The 19,195-nt window shown below is 39.7% G+C and overlaps 1 protein-coding gene across 1 annotated transcript in view; it reads right to left on the bottom strand.

The window, feature by feature from the left end:
• Positions 1-19,195, bottom strand: part of MORC1 (MORC family CW-type zinc finger 1) — a 165,231-nt gene that overhangs the window by 56,878 nt on the left and 89,158 nt on the right. Inside the window, 3 exon segments of the mRNA XM_070787520.1 lie at positions 9,038-9,176; positions 14,513-14,618; positions 17,816-17,944. Coding sequence (XP_070643621.1) covers positions 9,038-9,176; positions 14,513-14,618; positions 17,816-17,944 — 374 coding nt within the window.

Raw genomic sequence — 19,195 nt, forward strand, 5'->3', positions numbered from 1 at the left:
GCATGCGGCATCAAGGAAGTGGAGAACACAGAGGAACCTGCGGGAGCTCAGGGAGAGAATCCTGCAGAAGAGAAGAAACTTACGCCAAGGGACTAGTGTCAGATTAGAGAGAGCCTAGACTGTGGCTCCAGATGGGAAATTAACATTAATCAGAGAAGGTTAACCCAGAGGACCCAGAGAATACACAAGCAACACAGCACGTCTGCACAAATGAACTGATTATATAAATATACTATACTACCCACTGACTTTGAAAAAAGTGAAAGTATTAGTCAGTCAGTCATGTCCAACTATGTGAGACGCTATGGACTGTGCTTGCCAGGTCCCTCTGGCCGTGGAATTCTCCAGGCAGTGGATGGTTAATGGATTCTCCAATGGAGTGGGTTGCCAATCCCTTCTCCAGGGAATCATCCCAGTGGTACAAATGGGTAAACAGAGTAGGCTTCATCAAGGAATCAAGTTATCATTTGCCTTATAATGATCTGAAGGCATTAAGTGTATTTAAAGTGGTACCAAAATCCCTGAATGAAATGGACCTAAAACAATACTCCATATGTGTGATTATGACACAGCTGTCCTGTTGAACAATAGAAAGTAGAAAAGACTGTAAATTGTGATGTTAAAATTGACTGTGGCTCAGATCATGAACTCCTTATTATCAAATTCAGACTTAAATTGAAGAAAGTAGGGAAAACCACTAGACCATTCAGGTATGACCTAAATCAAATCCCTTATGATTATACAGTGGAAGTGAGAAATAGATTTAAGGGCCTAGATCTGATAGATACAGTGCCTGATGAACTATGGACTGAGGTTCATGACATTGTACAGGAGACAGGGATCAAGACCATCCCCATGGAAAAGAAATGCAAAAAAGCAAAATGGCTATCTGGGGAGGCCTTACAAATAGCTGCGAAAAGAAGAGAAGTGAAAAACAAAGGAGAAAAGGAAAGATATAAGCATTGACTGCAGAGTTCCAAAGAATAGCAAGAAGAGATAAGAAAGCCTTCCTCAGCGATCAATGTAAAGAAATAGAGGAAAACAACAGAATGGGAAAGACTAGAGATCTCTTCAAGAAAATTAGAGATACCAAGGGAAGATTTCATGCAAAGATGGGCTTGATAAAGGACAGAAATGGTATGGACCTAACAGAAGCAGAAGATATTAAGAAGAGGTGGCAGGAATACACAGAAGAACTGTACAAAAAAGATCTTCACGACCCAGATAATCACGATGATGTGATCACTCATCTAGAGCCAGACATCCTAGAATGTGAAGTCAAGTGGGCCTTAGAGAGCATTACCACGAACAAAGCTAGTGGAGGTGATGGAATTCCAATTGAGCTATTTGAAATCCTGAAAGATGATGCTGTGAAAGTGCTGCACTCAACATGCCAGCAAATTTGGAAAATTCAGCAGTGGCCACAGGACTGGAAAAGGTCAGTTTTCATTCCAATCCCAAAGAAAGGCAATGCCAAAGAATGCTCAAAGTACCGCACAACTGCACTATCTCACATGCTAGTAAAGTAATGCTCAAAATTCTCAAAGACAGGCTTCAGCAATACATGAACCGTGAACTTGCTGATGTTCAAGCTGGTTTTAGAAAAGGCAGAGGAACCAGAGATCAAATTGCCAACATCCGCTGGATCATGGAAAAGCAAGAGAGTTCCAGAAAAACATCTATTTCTTCCTTATTGACTATGCCAAAGCCTTTGACTGTGTGGATCACCATAAACTGTAGAAAATTCTGAAAGAGATGGGAATACCAGACCACCTGATCTGCCTCTTGAGAAGTGTGTATGCAGGTCAGGAAGCAACAGTTAGAACTGGACATGGAACAGCAGACTGGTTCCAAATAAGAAAAGGAGTACGTCAAGGCTGTATACTGTCACCCTGCTTATTTAACTTCTATGCAGAGTACATCATGAGAAACGCTGGGCTGGAAGAAACACAAGCTGGAATCAAGATTGCCAGGAGAAATATCAATAACCTCAGATATGCAGATGACACCACCCTTATGGCAGAAAGTGAAGAGGAACTCAAAAGCCTCTTGAAAGTGAAAGAGGGGAGTGAAAAAGTTGGCTGAAAGCTCAACATTCAGAAAACTAAGATCATGGCATCTGGTCCCATCACTTCATGGGAAATAGATGGGGAAACAGTGGAAACAGTGTCAGACTTTATTTTTTGGGGCTCCAAAATCACTGCAGATGGTGACTGCAGCCATGAAATTAAAAGACGCTTACTCCTTGGAAGGAAAGTTATGACCAACCTAGATAGCATATTCAAGAGCAGAGACATTACTTTGCCAACAAAGGTTCATCTAGTCAAGGCTATGGTTTTTCCTGTGGTCATGTATGGATGTGAGAGTTGGACTGTGAAGAAGGCTGAGTGCCGAAGAATTGATGCTTTTGAAGTGTGGTGTTGGAGAAGACTCTTGAGAGTCCCTTGGACTGCAAGGAGATCCAACCAGTCCATTCTAAAGGAGATCAGCCCTGGGTGTTCTTTGGAAGGAATGATGCTAAAGCTGAAACTCCAGTACTTTGGCCACCTCATGCGAAGAGTTGATTCATTGGAAAAGACTCTGATGCTGGGAGGGATTGGGGGCAGGAGGAGAAGGGGACGCCAGAGGATGAGATGGCTGGATGGCATCACTGACTCGATGGACGTGAGTCTGAGTGAACTCCGGGTGTTGGTGATGGACAGGGAGGCCTGGGGTGCTGTGATTCATGGGGTTGCAAAGAGTCGGACATGAATGAGTGAATGAACTGAACTGAACTGAACTGAAAACTAAGAAAAGGGCAAAATTGAGTACTGCCAAATCCTCAAATGCAGAGGACTTGATTCTGTTACTCTGTCTTATGGTTTTAAAATTCTTGTCTAGGTTTACTGAAAAACAGAATGACAATTATCTAGCTGATGGGCCAATTAGTAGCTAAACAATCAAGAGTGATGATAAAAATGAAAATGCTTCATTACTTGGCCAGCAGGTGTCACTTGTCACTCGGTATAGAAAACAGCAGGTGATGAGGAATGAGCGCGGAAACGCACAGTGAGGAACACTCATTCATCTCTTCAGAGAGGAGAAGAAGCAGAATGTGCTGCTTCAGAAGCACAATTTATAAAGTGGCTCTTGGCTTGCTGGCACAACTTATCAATTACATCTTGTATTTGAGCCCTCCTACTAGGTTTATGAACTTATACATTTCTCTTAACAAATATGATTTGCATTACATCAGCTTGTGGCCTTTGTGAATGTTTTCATATCCTTTTTGACTATATTTATCATATGAGATTGTGAGCAGATTGTGTTGGAATTAGGCAAAAAGGAAACCAAAGTTAACTTCACCATTTAAAGATGTATGACTGATTCAACTTACTGAATTGCTCTGAAATTCACTCTCTTTCTGATGTTATAATTGTTATAACTGTAATGTGAGGATTAAATACAATACCACCTGTGGAAATGATAGTAGCTTTGAACCAACATGTTTAATTTTTCCCTAGAGGACAAGATCTAATCACTGAGGTACCTCTTCTACCAGCAGTTTTCTGACCCACTGTGAATTTTCTCTAAGTAGGGCATCCTGCAGTGGGGCACCTAGAATCTAGACTTTGTCACTCTGCATACCAGTAGTATGCAAAAAGGGTGGAGAAGACACTGCAGCTGCTGATTTCTGATACTAATACCATCATACTACCCTTCCTACCATTATTCCATCCTCCCTGGTTGTCAGTGATACAAAACCAACAACCAAAGAATCGAAGATCCTGAAAGGCTTTTGATTTACCAAGTTAACTCTTTGTTTTCCAGATCAAGATGCCTTCTGCCATTAAAACGGAAATGCAAGAGTAAGAAATGAAGTATGCAGATTTGGGCCATTTTTATATTTGCTCCCCAGATTTAATCAACGAATAAGTGAACATTGGTATCCAGAGGCAGGAAGAGAGAACAGGAGGTGGGCAAACCATAATTTCATGGCATGCAACTCATTATTTCCTGATATTGAGAGAATGGGCACCACTGATAGATATAGTGGAATGATGGTAATACACTAGCCATTACTTGATTTTCCAGTGATGTCTATCCTACACCTGAATAGTGTGTGCACTGAACCTGAATGGCACCAATGCCCTGTTTTTCTCACTTTGCCACCCTTCCTACGTCATAGTCTAACAGCACTTCTTCTAAAAAGCAGTCAGGAACAAAGTAAATTCTCATTGAATATTGGATGGTTTTGAGTCTTTTTTTCTGGCATCAAACAGCTATTACCAAATTAGTTTTTGAATACTTTCATAAATAATTTTTGTGAAAGGGGAACTGAGCTCACCTTTCAGAGGTCCTCTATTCAGTAATTACCATATCTTATAATGATTTATACAGTTTTTAAAAGACAAGCATGTCACAGAAATGCTGAGTTTATTTTTTAAAATACGAAAGTTTAGCATGTAATTTAAAAGACTGGTTCCATGAAGGAAAAAGCCCGTGCTCATCTCCAGGTCTTTGTTTATAATGCTCTTCTCACCTAGAATGCCCTGTTCTTTCCCTTTATTTACCCTAAATAGACTTTAAGATACAAATTGTGTCACTTCCTTTATGAAACTTTTTTGAATGAAGCCACCCTCCCTATCTTCTTGTAACTTCTGATTTAGTTTCAGCTATGGTAAAGAATCGGCAAAGGCAATGGCACCCCACTCTAGCGCTCTTGCCTGGAAAATCCCATGGACCGAGGAGCCTGGTGGGCTGCAGTCCATGGGGTCACTAAGAGTTGGACACAACTGAGCGACTTCACTTTCACTTTTCACTTTCATGCATTGGAGAAGGAAATGGCAACCCACTCTAGTGTTCTTGCTTGGAGAATCCCAGGGACGGGGAAGCCTCATAGGCTGCCATCTATGGGGTCACACAGAGTCGGACATGACTGAAGTGACTTAGCAGCAGCAGCAGCAGCAGTATGGTAAAGAATCTGCCTGCAATTCAGGAGACCTGGGTTCGATCCCTGGGTTGGGAAGATCCCCTGGAGGAGGGCATGGCAACCCACTCCAGTATTCTTGTCTGAAGAATCCCCATGGACAGAGAAGCCTGATGGGCTACAGTCCATTGGGTCACAAAGAGTCAGACACAACTGAACGACTAAGCACAGCACATGATCAGACAAGTACTGAACTAGCACTGGTTTACAGTGGTTGTTAATTTTTAAATAGCTGTCAGACTTGGTCCTCAAAGGGACTGTATATTATCCAAGGTCATGTTTTATTTCATGATTCAACAACTATCTGTTGAATACATGCCAGGCAGTGTTTTTGGTAATAGACAGTGAACAAAACCAAAACTATCCTTACAATCATGGGGCTTACATTGTGGTATTAGAGTTATTTGGTGGCTCAGAGGTTAAAGCGTCTGCCTACAATGTGGGAGACCTGGGTTTGATCCCTGGGTCAGGAAGATCCCCTGGAGAAGGAAATGGTAACCCACTCCAGTAGTCTTGTCTGGGGAATACCATGGATGGAGGAGCCTGGTGGGCTACAGTCCACGGGGTTGCAAAGAGTTGGACACAACTGAGCGACTTCACTTTCACTTATTCCCCACCATGCCAAGCACAGGACAGCTCCAAGGGCAAGTATGAGTTTAATGACCACCTCAAAATTATGCCAACAACAGAGGAATGGATAAAGAAGATGTGGTACATATATACAATGGAATATTACTCAGCCATAAAAAATAAAAAAATAATGCCATTTGCAGCAACATGGATGGATCTAGAGATTGTCATACTGACTGAAGTAAGCCAGACACAAAAGGACAAATATATATGATTTTGCTTATGAATGGAATCTAAAAAAAAAAGGTGTAAATGTTATTGACAAACCAGAAGTAGAGCCATGGATATAGGAAACAAACTTATGGTTACGAGAGGATAAGGGGCAGGGAGGATAAATTGGATGACTGGGATTGACGTATATACACTACTATATATAAAACAGACCAGTAATGAGAATCTACTGAACAGCATAGGAACCTCTACTCAATATTTGTAATGTCCTATGTGGAAATAGAATCTTACAAAGAGCGGATATGTGGATATATTCGATCGATTCACTTTGCTGTACAGCAGAAACTAACACAATATTGTAATTCAACTAACTCCAATTAAAAAAAATTAACTGGTTTCCTATGGTTAGGTGAACCCTAACCAAATTTTTCCTTGATTACCACAAAAACAGGGTCAGTTAAGGACCCTGAACCCTGGAAGCGTGTTAAAGATGTGAGGATTGTTTTCACAAAAGCAGGCGAAGGGAAGATGATGAGTCTTAACATCCTTTGAACTGTTTGGAGTAGGTTTCTATTTAAGTACTGCTAAACTTTTTTGTTTATATCTGAAACAGACGGAATCTATAAACCTGGCTCAAGTTTTTATGAAAAAACCGACTACCAAGAAAGAAAGAATAAGTAGAATGGATGGCTCAAATCTGTTATTTCATCAGCCTCCATCAAAATCTCTACCTTGATGATGAATAAAACATCCAATCCTAAACAGAAAAAGGTAATTAAGACTTCATGACATACACTCTCACTATCTAAGGGTCAGTGCTATCCTCTATAGGAAAAAAAAATCCAGAGACTGCAATAAAGATAAAACCAGTTCAAGATGTGCTGAATTCCTTCATAAAAATAAAAGGGGTGTTAAGGAGAGTAAGAAATAAAACATAAGGCAGAGGAACCAGAGATCAAATTGCCAACATCCGCTGGATCATGGAAAAAGCAAGAGAGTTCCAGAAAAACATCTATTTCTGCTGTATTGACCATGCCAAAGCCTTTGACTGTGTGGATCCCAATAAACTGTGGAAAATTCTGAAAGAGCTAGGAATACCAGAACACCTGACCTGCCTCTTGAGAAATCTGTATGCAGGTCAGGAAGCAACAGTTAGAACTGGACATGGAACAACAGACTGGTTCCAAATAGGAAAAGGAGTACGTCAAGGCTGTATATTGTCACCCTGCTTATTTAACTTCTATGCAGAGTACATCATGAGAAACGCTGGGCTGGAAGAAACACAAGCTGGAATCAAGATTGCTGGGAGAAATATCAATAACCTCAGATATGCAGATGACATCACCCTTATGGCAGAAAGTGAAGAGGAACTCAAAAGCCTCTTGATGAAAGTGAAAGTGGAGAGTGAAAAACTTGGCTTAAAGCTCAACATTCAGAAAACGAAGATCATGGCATCTGGTCCCATCACTTCATGGGAAACAGATGGGGAAACAGTGGAAACAGTGTCAGACTTTATTTTTCTGGGCTCCAAAATCACTGCAGATGGTGACTGCAGCCATGAAATTAAAAGACGCTTACTCCTTGGAAAGAAAGTTATGACCAACCTAGACAGCATATTCAAGAGCAGAGACATTACTTTGCCAACAAAGGTTCGTCTAGTCAAGGCTATGGTTTTTCCTGTGGTCATGTATGGATGTGAGAGTTGGACTGTGAAGAAGGCTGAGCGCTGAAGAGTTGATGCTTTTGAACTGTGGTGTTGGAGAAGACTCTTGAGAGTCCCTTGGACTGCAAGGAGATCCAACCAGTCCATTCTGAGGAGATCAGCCCTGGGATTTCTTTGGAAGGAATGATGCTAAAGCTGAAACTCCAGTACTTTGGCCACCTCATGCGAAGAGTTGACTCATTGGAAAAGACTCTGATGCTGGGAGGGATTGGGGGCAGGAGGAGAAGGGGACGCCAGAGGATGAGATGGCTGGATGGCATCACTGACTCGGTGGACGTGAGTCTCAGTGAACTCCGGGAGATGGTGATGGACAGGGAGGCCTGGCGTGCTGCAATTCATGGGGTCACAAAGAGTCGGACACGACTGAGCAACTGATCTGATCTGATCTGATTAAAATAACAACCAGTGATGATATCTTTATGTCTGACCTGTTATAAAACTCAAAAGCAGACACTCTAGGATATGTAAAATGTTGAGCAACTCTGAGGATTGAAGACTGGTTAGGTGAATATGTTTCCAAATGACTTTCACTCTCTTCCCCAAAGAAACTCTGAGACTTCAGGCTAAAAGGGGAGAGTCAGTGTTTGTTGTCTATGACCCCAGGTGGTGGCTGACCTGCACAGCAGATCCTCAGCAAAGGTAGAGAGGTAAGAAGATGAAGCTGGGGTAGAAAAGAAGGTTTATTTTCCATGAACCCAGGAACACACATAATAATCAGGTGGTAAGCCCGAGTGTCTTAACTCCCAATTCAGGAAGGGAATTTTCTACTCAAATGAGCATTTTATTTCCTGACATCCACACAGGAGTCAACACATTTGGACATATGCTGCTGACCTCCTCAATTTCTATTTGAGGAACTTGACAGGCAACACAATTAAAAAATGCTGAACTTGGGTGCTAAATCTACAGAAAGGGATGCAATTACTTTATTAGTTAAGAGATTAAAACAGTAATTCTGCACACCACTTTTTCTTTCACTTGCAATTGTCATGGTTATCTATATTTACTGATACTGTTTTATTTATTGAATTTTCTTAACAATTAAATAAGACGTTAAGTTCCTGTATTTATAGGCTAGTATTTTTTAAAAGAATAACTCTTTACCTCAAAACATCTACCCTCAGGGAAGAAGCCTAATGAGATAAAAAGAGCATAATCTTTGTAGTCATATACATCTGAGTCCCAAACTTGACTGTGTGACCTTTGACATACCGGCTGACCTCTACAAGGCTGTACGCACACCCTAGAGTGGAAATATATTCCCTTATTTCTCACACACTATTGTGGAGATGGACTTATATTATCACATATAAAAATACAGCATTATTTGAAGAAGTCCTTTCCCTTTCTGGATCCCTGGAGTACCTGTGATCACCTCTAGAACAGTCCTTAGATCCAAAATGAAAAGGAGGTGACAAAAAAAGAAGAAAAAAAGAGGCTACACATTTATTTGGGTAAACCACTTTAGTTAGTCTGTATGCACGAAATCTGTACTCACGCTCAAGAATCTGGGTAGCTTTTGGAAAGAATTACTAACAGCTCACCTGTTGACGTGGTTCTACCAGCTGATTTTGGTACCTTTGGACTGATTCTTGAAGCTGCTTGTCTTTCTCATTCTTTGACTGTGATACTGTGCTCATAGTGCCCAGGGGTATGGAAGGTAGATGTTCTGTCCGATGACAACTTTTTACAACCAAGTACAAGAGAGAACATCAGGAAGAAATATAAAACTATTTACTGTCTGCAAAAGATTATTTATTTCAACAGGAATTGTCTCTGGCTTACACCCAAAACTCAAATACAGCATTGCTCAAATACAGCATTATATTGAGAATTTAGGTAATACATTAAGTTTCCACTTTTCTTGGAAAAGAACTTAATGGAAAATGTGGAGGGTACTATGGATTTACAAGAAAGGGAGAATATTCATTATTTACTAACGTTTCATTTATCCTGAGTTATCACCAAATGAGAACTTTTGCAAAAATATTTTTTAGATAACTGAAGCTTAATTCATTACTACCATGCATTATTCTTTTCCCAAAATATCTGGGATAGAAATCTGTGGTGGTGGTTTAGTCACTTAGTCGTGTCCAACTCTTTGCAACCCCATAGACTGTAGCCCTCCAGGCTCCTCTGTCCATGGAATTCTCAAGAATAGTGGAGTGGGTTGTCATTTCCTTCTCCAATATGTCTCTGTAAAAATACACCAAATAATTCTGCTTCGGAAGCACATAGATCCTTTGTTTGAGGATTGAGACTCACTGTGAAGACCAGTGACTACTATGATGGGAGGCAGCACCTTGTGATCACCTCAGGGGTTATGGAGCCACATGGTGGAGCCCCATCGAACAGCCCAGCACCCCATCTTCCTCTCCCTGCTGCTGGAGGCACACCAGCTGCTAGAGAACTCTCAGCTTCCTAGCCTTACTGATGGGCTGTCTCCAGTCACCAGTGGGTTAATACATGCATTACATAATCAAGCAGAATTGTCTATAAATTGCAATAAACAGGCTGTGCCTGAGGGCTTCTGTCTTTATGGTTGAAAAGAATACTAATGATTTTTGAGACATATGCATGCGAAGGTTTGAGGCCTTTTTTCCACCCTACTTCTGATTTCATGGCTATGTTCTGGGGCGCTGAGCTAGCCAAACTGCTGAAAAATTGAGATACCATCTTATTTCACTTTGGTATGGAGGCCTGGCAGGGACAAGAAGTTCCATTCCCATTGGACATGGCCTCAATCCAGGGCAAAGCTGAGGACATGCAATGTGGGAAGGGGGTACAAAATGCTGAAGTTGATTCTCAGAGCCTTACACAAGAGTTTTTCTACCCCTGGTAGGTACCAAAAAGAGGGGGAAGTGCGTGTCATAAAATACATGGGTGCTAAGCTCGGAAAGGGAGGAGGAGGTTGAGAATAGAGACAAGGGCTTCTTCAATCTGAAACAGTGCAGGGAAAGCTAAGCATCTCACTCTCACTACATTTCTCTATTTCCCAGGGTTCACCATATATTTTTCTTGCCCCCACCAACAGAGAAGAGTGAGGACTACAATCAAATTCAAGTACTGCTGTGAAAAACACTTAATTCCACCCACATATGGTATTTGTTTTTATTGTTATTTTCAAAGAAAAGTGGTAGATAAATCAGAGGGACACCTACCTATATATATAAAACCTATATATATATAACCACATGCAGTGTTCATCTGAAGACATCTGTGGGATAGTACCCACACAGGTTTATATTTCATTTGAGAAAGGAACCTTGTGGTAACATTAAGTTTTTATTTAGAAAAGAAAAACCTCAATTAATTTATTAAAATGCAATCTGTTTGATTGTCCTCAAAGATTTTTATAAACAAATTAAATCTTAATATGCAATATAAGCCATATTTTAAATATTTTTAAATATCCTTTCCAAAACTCACTTTTGGGTCTAGTCAAATGATAGGTATCATTTTTACTCTGCTGGTGATTCCTGTTCTAATATATACAAATACACAGAATGAATGTAATGGAAGCACACTGATATTTATTTCTTGGGTACTGTGACCAAAATGTGTAGCCTCCCTCTGTGCTTAAGGTGGAAAACAAAACAAAACAAAAAGGTGTCTTGGGAAAGAATGACTCCATTTTAAGCTGCCTGAGTCACCAACGCAGAACACTATCATTTTACGGGTATGTTTTACCACCACACAATATTTGTCTGGATTTGGCTTCCTGAGCTAAAGATCCCTACAGGTGGGGAGAGTAGTAAGGCAGAAAGAGCACAGGTTTTGAATCAAAGTGCTTGGATTCAAGTTTCAGGCTTAGGGAGGAATGGTGGACAGGTCACTGAACCCCCCTTAGCTTCACTCTTTTCTCCTCTGAGATTTGGAGAAAGCTCACGTGGTTATTCGGAGAAGGCAATGGCACCCCACTCCAGTACTCTTGCCTGGAAAATCCCATGGATGGAGGAGCCTGGTGGGCTGCAGTCCATGGGGTCGCTAAGAGTCGGACATGACTGAGCAACTTCACTTTCACTTTTCACTTTCATGCATTGGAGAAGGAAATGGCAACCCACTCCAGTATTCTTGCCTGGAGAATCCCAGGGACAGAGGAGCCTGGTGGGCTGCCGTCTATGGGGTCGCACAGAGTCAGACATGACTGAAGCGACTTAGCAGTACGTGGTTATTGTAATGAAATGACATAACATGTAACTTCAATGTAAGAGGGAGATATTATTGTATTTCCTGTCCCAGTTCTGGTTACACAAACTTTGTTCATTCAAATGCTGTTCATTGGCTTTAACCCTGCTGACAATTGGCAGGTGACAATTAACTGGTGACAATAAACTGCATTTTCTGTAAATACATATGATGCCACTTTTCACCCCGTATTGCTATCCTTTCACTCATCCAGTATTGCCTAATAAATAACTATACTTCCTTTCTCATCATTTTAACACACATTTTATCCACGTCTAACAGTGCGTATATATCAGAGTTTTGCTATTTCACAGCATAGTCTCAAAGTATGCATGGTCCATTTAAACATACTGAATCAGAGAACTGAATGAGGTCATCAGATCAACTTCTCTTCCCATGGGAATCTTCATCTGCATTGCTGTTGATAATCTCCCTTAAAGGAAGTATCAACTTTCAAGTAACTGCCCTTATAATCAAGAGTTTTTCTCCATAGCTCCCATTTCTAAATCTCTTGCTCTCACTTTAAGCATTGTTTTTGTCTTCATCTTTTCAGTGGAAATGAAATGCAGATGGTCAAAATTATGTCAGTATATTTAAAGAATCAAGGACTTAAGAAATTATAAATATAGGACTTTTTGCATTTCAGGCTTTTAAGGGCCATCCGTTTTCTGTGAACATGGCAAATTTATCTTGCCTGTCATCAGAAATGGCAGTGTTTTGATGTATAAAAGAGACAGAATTAGTATGGCTTTGAAACTAATTTTATAACACTCAGTGATGGCATCACCACTTTTCAAGGAGAAGGGACAAGCATGTCAATTCAAGGATAATGATTAGCTGGAGAAAAGGGAATCTATAGAGGTCAGATCCCCAGTTCTGTGGATCTGAGATGGCCTAAGGCTGGAGTGAGAAGTCATAGATATATGGCTAAAATATAATGGGAAAAAAAGTGAAAGTGTTAGTTACTCAGTTGTGTCCGACTCTTTGCGATCCTGTGGACTGTAGCCTGCCAGGCTCCTCTTTCCATGGAATTCTCCAGGCAAGAATACTGGAGTGGGTTGCCATTTCCTTCTCCAGGGGATCTTTCCAACCCAGGTCTCTTGCACTGCAGGCAGACTCTTTACCATCTGAGCTACCAGAGGAATCTAAATCCTCATGGCTTATTACTAAGGGCCCCCCAGTGACCAGGGACTTAAGACTGTCCTTAAAAAGGGATTCAGCTGGACCTAGAAAAGGTGCAGAGGGTACTATTATTGCACTCTATTCTATGTGATGGGAAGATGAGTTATAGAGAGGTTTTATCATTTGTCCAAGGCTTCACAGGCTAAAGGAGCCATGAGTCAAACCTAGGTAGTCTGGCCCCAGAGTCTGAACTTTAAACACTATCCCACACTGCATGAAAGTTTTGAGCTCACAGAAAGTGATCAATATTATCACCTTTTTTTTTTTTTTTTTTTTGGACAGTTGAGGGATGGCACCAATTTTATTTACATTTCCAAGCACAAGTCTTTCCACAGAGAAATTTAAAAAACAAAACAAAAACAAAAAAAACCCAACTTATTTTAAACAACAAATGGGTGAAAATAATGACAGTAATAATTAAGACACTATCCATCAGACTATTCTTAATATCGAAACTGAGCCACTACTGTGTTCCTATTTGGGAGATAGTCAAGTTACAGGTTAGGACTAGAATCAGGTTGGCAGTCAGAAGATCAAGGCCAGCAGCTTCATAAATAGTCTTCTCAACCCCTGTTTGGGCTTCAATTTTCACTTCTCTTAAATGAAGAAGTGAGTCTAGATCAGTATTTTATAATCATGCTCCCTGGGGCTGTAGGCTTTTTACAGAGAGCTGGAGACAGAAATGAGAAGTAGATACCTCTGGCCCCAAGATTCTCAGCCTCCAATTCAATCAGGACAGTTCTGTTTTTATCTGTTTTATATACCTGAGGTCAGAGACAAATTTTATTTGGGGATTAAAAAAAAAAAGGTTCTGCTGCAATCCAAGAAAGGGAGACTGAAAAACCCCTTGGGCCATGTGAAATCTAAGAGCCCCATCACCTATGACATTTTTCATTAATCTCTAAATATGATTAACTTGAAGACTCCAGGTTGAAGAGGTTTTAGTAGCAGTTTTTAAATGTTTTATTCCTTCTTATTTTTTTTTTCAGTTACTCTTTTTTTTTCAGGGCTGGATAAAAATAAACACGAATTATTACCCTAATGTCTATATTAGCAATATCGATCCACTCATCCAGGTCAAAGAACTTAGAATAAACTCCATGGAAAAGTGATGCTTCACTTAAGGGTGCCTCTGTTAAAGGGGCATATTAACTCTTTAGCCCACAAGGAAAAGAAGTAAGTCAAAAAGGGTGTGCAATAATGTTGACATCCATCAATATTTAATTGACCTTTTTCCTGTTTTAGTCTGAAGTTCTTCCTCCAAAAGCACAAAGCAATGAAATCAATATATGACTTAAACAGAAAAAGCACATGGTCTAACACTTAAGTATCTAGATAAGACTCATGCACTATAAGATTGTACATTGCGTGAAAATGAACTGGAAGGCAGAACTCTTAAACACGGAGGTAAGGTTTTCCATCAGTGGAAGTGCAGAGCTGCACACCCAACATTAACAAAAACTTACACCCAAGTGTCTTTTAACTTGATGGAAAAGAGCACTAATGAAATATCCTTCCAGAAGTGGCAATAGGCTAGAAAGAGTTAGAAGGGATGACAGCTGCTAAGGGATGACATTTTTCAGCTTCATACATATAAATTATAGGAATTAAAAATGGATAAAGAATTTTAGAAAACTATCAAAAACTACCTGTTTTCCGAGAGATTAGGGTTATTAGCACAAATCCAGATGTCAAAGAATTCTTTTTCCTGATAATTAGTAGAAGGAGGCAAGACTCTCCACTTAAGGCAAAGATCTAAAATCATCAAAACAAAAACCACATACAAGAAAGACCACAATCAGAGGTGAATCTACCATAGTAAGATGTCAGGCTGCATATACCGAAAGTATGAAGCTACCTTTCAGTCCAAAGACAAGTGAATTCTTGACCATATACCATTATATTTGATGGCACAAATAGTCCAGGATTCTGAGCTACCTAGAACACCATCAATAAGTATTATCATTGCTGCCATTATTATTATTATTGCCATCATTGCTTAAGTTTTTTCCAGTTGGTTTCTGCTGGTTCCAGCCAAAAGAATATGAAGTAATAGGTCCCTCTTCACCTTTTCTTAAACCACAGGAAGGCATCAAGACTGACTCTTCCATTTTTTCTGACCCACTATTTATCTGCCAATACCACCGTCCATCTCCAACCACATGACTAAGATAAGAAGGAAAATCAAATTCTACCATTTACACAGTTCCTTGTTCTGCATTTCTTATAGCTCTTACTCTGCTCTCCAGTCTACAGTTCTTGACTTCTTTGTCTCTTTCCCCCTTTCAGTCTCTCCTCGTTTTCAGGCACTCCACTCTCTTCAGGCTACTCCTCACTTGAATCCTGAATCCCCTCTACACCCTTTGTTAGTAGCTCTTGGGTAAATACTTCTTTCTCTCTGTTTATCTAAAATGGAGGCAGTCTGCACAGTGGTTAAGAATATGAATTTCACTACCTACCAAAAGGGGTTCTTGAGGCTTATAAGATATAATAATAATGATTAAAAAGACAACATTAGTAGCCATTTGTGATGGTTAATTTTATGTGTCAATTTGACAGGGCCACTGGGTACCTGGATATTTGGTCAAACATTATTCTGACTGTGTCTGTGCTTTGGATTAGATTAACATTTGAGTTGGTAGAATGAATAAAGCAAATTATCTTTCCTAATATGATGGGCCTCAACAAATCAGTTGAAGGCCTGAATAGGGGGGAAAAAGTTGACCCTCTTGCAAATAAGAGACAGTTCTTTCTGTCTTGAACCAAGACATCAGTTTTTCCTGTCTCCAAACTAGAACTAAGCATCAGCTCTTCTTGGGTATCAAATCTGTCAATATTTAGATTGGAACTATGTTATCAGGCCTCCTGGTTCTCAGGCCTTAAAGCTCTGGAATTAAAACAATGGCTCCCCCAGGTTTTTACCTTGCTGACTAAGATCGTGGGACTTGTCAGCCTCCTCAAACATCTGAGCCAATTCCCTATGATTAATATCTATCTATCCATCCATCCATAAATCTATCTATCCTGTTGCTTCTCTTTCTCAGGAGAACCATAATACACTATCCTAAGCACTGAATAAAATGTACATGTGTTAATTAATTGTATTTTCACAAAACTGCATAATGTAACTACAAATACTAACTTCAATTTATAAAAAAGAAAATCAAAGCTTAGAGAAGTTAAGAAATTTGCCCAATTTCACATAGCTTTCAGGTACTAGAAATTGGATTCTGGCAATAAGTTGCACATATCAAATACACACAGTCATTTTTAACCAGTGATATTATCATCCAATAGGTTGTTGCATACAGTCATCAATTTTCTCAATTATACCTTCTAAGTGCCTGTCGTGTGTGTTCCTCTTAAATCTCACTGCCATATCTTTATTCAGATCTGTGTAATTCCTCACCTGGATCCTGGATCGTACCAGAAGTCTTGTCTGCAGAGGTATGACCCTAACCTTTGCTTTAGGCCTTCTCCAAATCATCCTGCACTGAGCTGCCAGAGCAACCTTACTACAAGTGACATCTATCCAGCCAGGTCCTGTTTGGAACACCCCAGGCTCAAGGTTGGGGAGGTGTTCCCTTGCTGTTCTTCTGTCACTAACTCATGTCCGACTCTTTGAGATCCCATGAATTGCAGCATGCCAGGCTCCCTTGTCCTTCCTTTTCCCACATCTTGCTCAAATTCATGTCCAAGGGGTTCCCTTGGCCCTGTGTAAGGAACTACAGTCTGATTTTTTTTTTTGTTTGCTTGACTGCTTCTCCCACTGGATGGCAGATTCCCTACAGACAGTGAAGACCCATAATAAGCGTTCAATGCTTCAGTGATATTCTCTCCTTTTGAAAAACTTCCAATGCTTCTCCACTGCTTATTAAAATTAAAACTCCTTATCCTGGCATTCAAGGCTACTGAACATGTTTACACAATCTAATAATTTTATCTATTATTATTTACTCATTATTGATTCACTTAGTAGTCAACTGCTAAGTATCTACTATTAATTTAACACAGTGTTAAGTATTAAAAATAGGAAAATGACTGTTTCTATTATTCACCACAATAATATTAGCTGAATGGCACACTATATATTAACACATATTTCCAACTATACCTCTGCTTTCAAAAACTGACTTGAAAGACCAAGGCAAAGGCTACCTTGTCATGAAGCCTTGCTTCAATTTTCTCTCTTCCTTCTTTGAAACCTCAAAGAACTGTGGGTCTCTTTGACATCATTTACATTATTTTCACCTCTATTACAATTACTTTCATACTCATCTTAACCTTTCTCCTAGACCCTAATCTCTTAGAAAGCAAGAACTTTGTCTTACTTCATCTTTGTCTTCCTTATTTCTTTTTTAACACAGTGATAATATTAGGCTTGCAATATTAGGCTCTTACTAAAACCTAGATAGCATATTCAAAAGCAGAGACATTACTTTGCCAACAAAGGTTCGTCTAGTCAAGGCTATGGTTTTTCCTGTGGTCATGTATGGATGTGAGAGTTGGACTGTGAAGAAGGCTGAGTGCTGAAGAATTGATGCTTTTGAACTGTGGTGTTGGAGAAGACTCTTGAGAGTCCCTTGGACTGCAAGGAGATCCAACCAGTCCATTCTGAAGGAGATAAGCCCTGGGATTTCTTTGGAGGGAATGATGCTAAAGCTGAAACTCCAGTACTTTGGCCACCTCATGCGAAGAGTTGACTCATTGGAAAAGACTCTGATGCTGGGAGGGATTGGGGGCAGGAGGAGAAGGGGACGCCAGAGGATGAGATGGCTGGATGGCATCACTGACTCGATGGACGTGAGTCTGAGTGAACTCCGGGAGTTGGTGATGGACAGGGAGGCCTGGCATGCTGCAATTCATGGGGTCGCAAAGAGTCGGACACGACTGAGCGACTGATCTGATCTGATCTGAAAAGTTTGCTAACTTGAATGGAATTTAACACTCACCACACTGAATCATGCATGGGATGGCCATGGCTTGTCTTCTTTGATACTGAACAGAATCTGAAGATTTTTCCATGTCCTTATTATCTGGGTATCCAAATTCATTCCAAAATAATGTTAGATTTCTGTTACCTAGGAAAAAAGAAATTAAAAAAAAAAAGCAGGAAGAAAATAATGAAAGAAAGTAAAACCAATAAGATCAAGATGGTAAGTAAAGGGAAATTTGGATATAAACACATGTACATATAATATGATTTCAAATATGTAAAAACTAATAACATATAGAAACAAGTGATTACGGTTTAACACTGGTTTTCCTTGAGTATGGATGAAATTGGTTTTCTACTTTACACTTTCTTGCATTTTTCCAAACTATATACAATAGATACGCATTGTATTTATAATAAAACCACAATTATAGTTATAAAAATATATCTATACTTTTATTGTTATAATAAAATACACTGACATTTAAAACTTTTTTCTTAAATACTCCTAGGAGGGACTGTGCTGATTAAAAAGTCACCCTTAAGACTAGTGGTACAAATATTTATCATCTTGTTTCACAGCCAGTTTCTATTTTATCTCTGGCTCCCTTTTCTTTCAGGCTCTATTGTTTATGCCCTACCCTTGCCCCAGATTCTAAACTGCTTCCTTGTTTAGAAACAGCACTTGTCATGGAGGTCTTTCAGGCATCCTCCTTAAGAGGCTGTGTTCTTATCCATTGATCCAGCAATAGAACTGTTAGGAATCTTCCCTACAAAACTTAACAGCACAATAGCCGTATATATGAGAGCACTGTATGAATAGGAAAACAAAACAAAAACCCCCTGGAAACAAAGTAAAAGCCTAGAACTGTTGTTTAGTCACTAAGTTGTGCCCAACTCTTTTATGTAGCCCGCCAGGCTTCTCTGTCCATGGGATTTCCCAGGCAAGAATACTGCAGTGGGTTGCCATTTCCTTCTCCAGGGATCTTATTGACCAGGGATCGAGCTCATGGCTCCTGCATTGGCAGGTGGATTCTTAGGGAACTGATAAATCCCATTTTCAAACAAGGGGACACTAGGCAACCTTTAAATTAAAAAGTTAGAGCTAAATATATTATTGTGTCAACACCTCCAAGACAGAGTTTTAATAATTTTTTAAAAGAATGTAAAACAGCAAATCTAGTATAATCAACTTTTATAATGTAAAAAAAGAGTATACATATAAAATGCTGATAACCATGCTTTTCTTTTCCTAAAAGGATACAAAAGAAAGTTTTAATAGTGGATACCACTTGGAAAAGGATAGAGAGAGAGAGGAAGGCAGGGAAAGGTACTTTTAATTTTCATTTTTTACTTTCTGAACACTTGAGTATTTTTACATGTGCATTTATTACTT

This window comes from Bos indicus, chromosome 1 (assembly GCF_029378745.1).
Source record: "Bos indicus isolate NIAB-ARS_2022 breed Sahiwal x Tharparkar chromosome 1, NIAB-ARS_B.indTharparkar_mat_pri_1.0, whole genome shotgun sequence".
NCBI lineage: Eukaryota > Metazoa > Chordata > Mammalia > Artiodactyla > Bovidae > Bos > Bos indicus.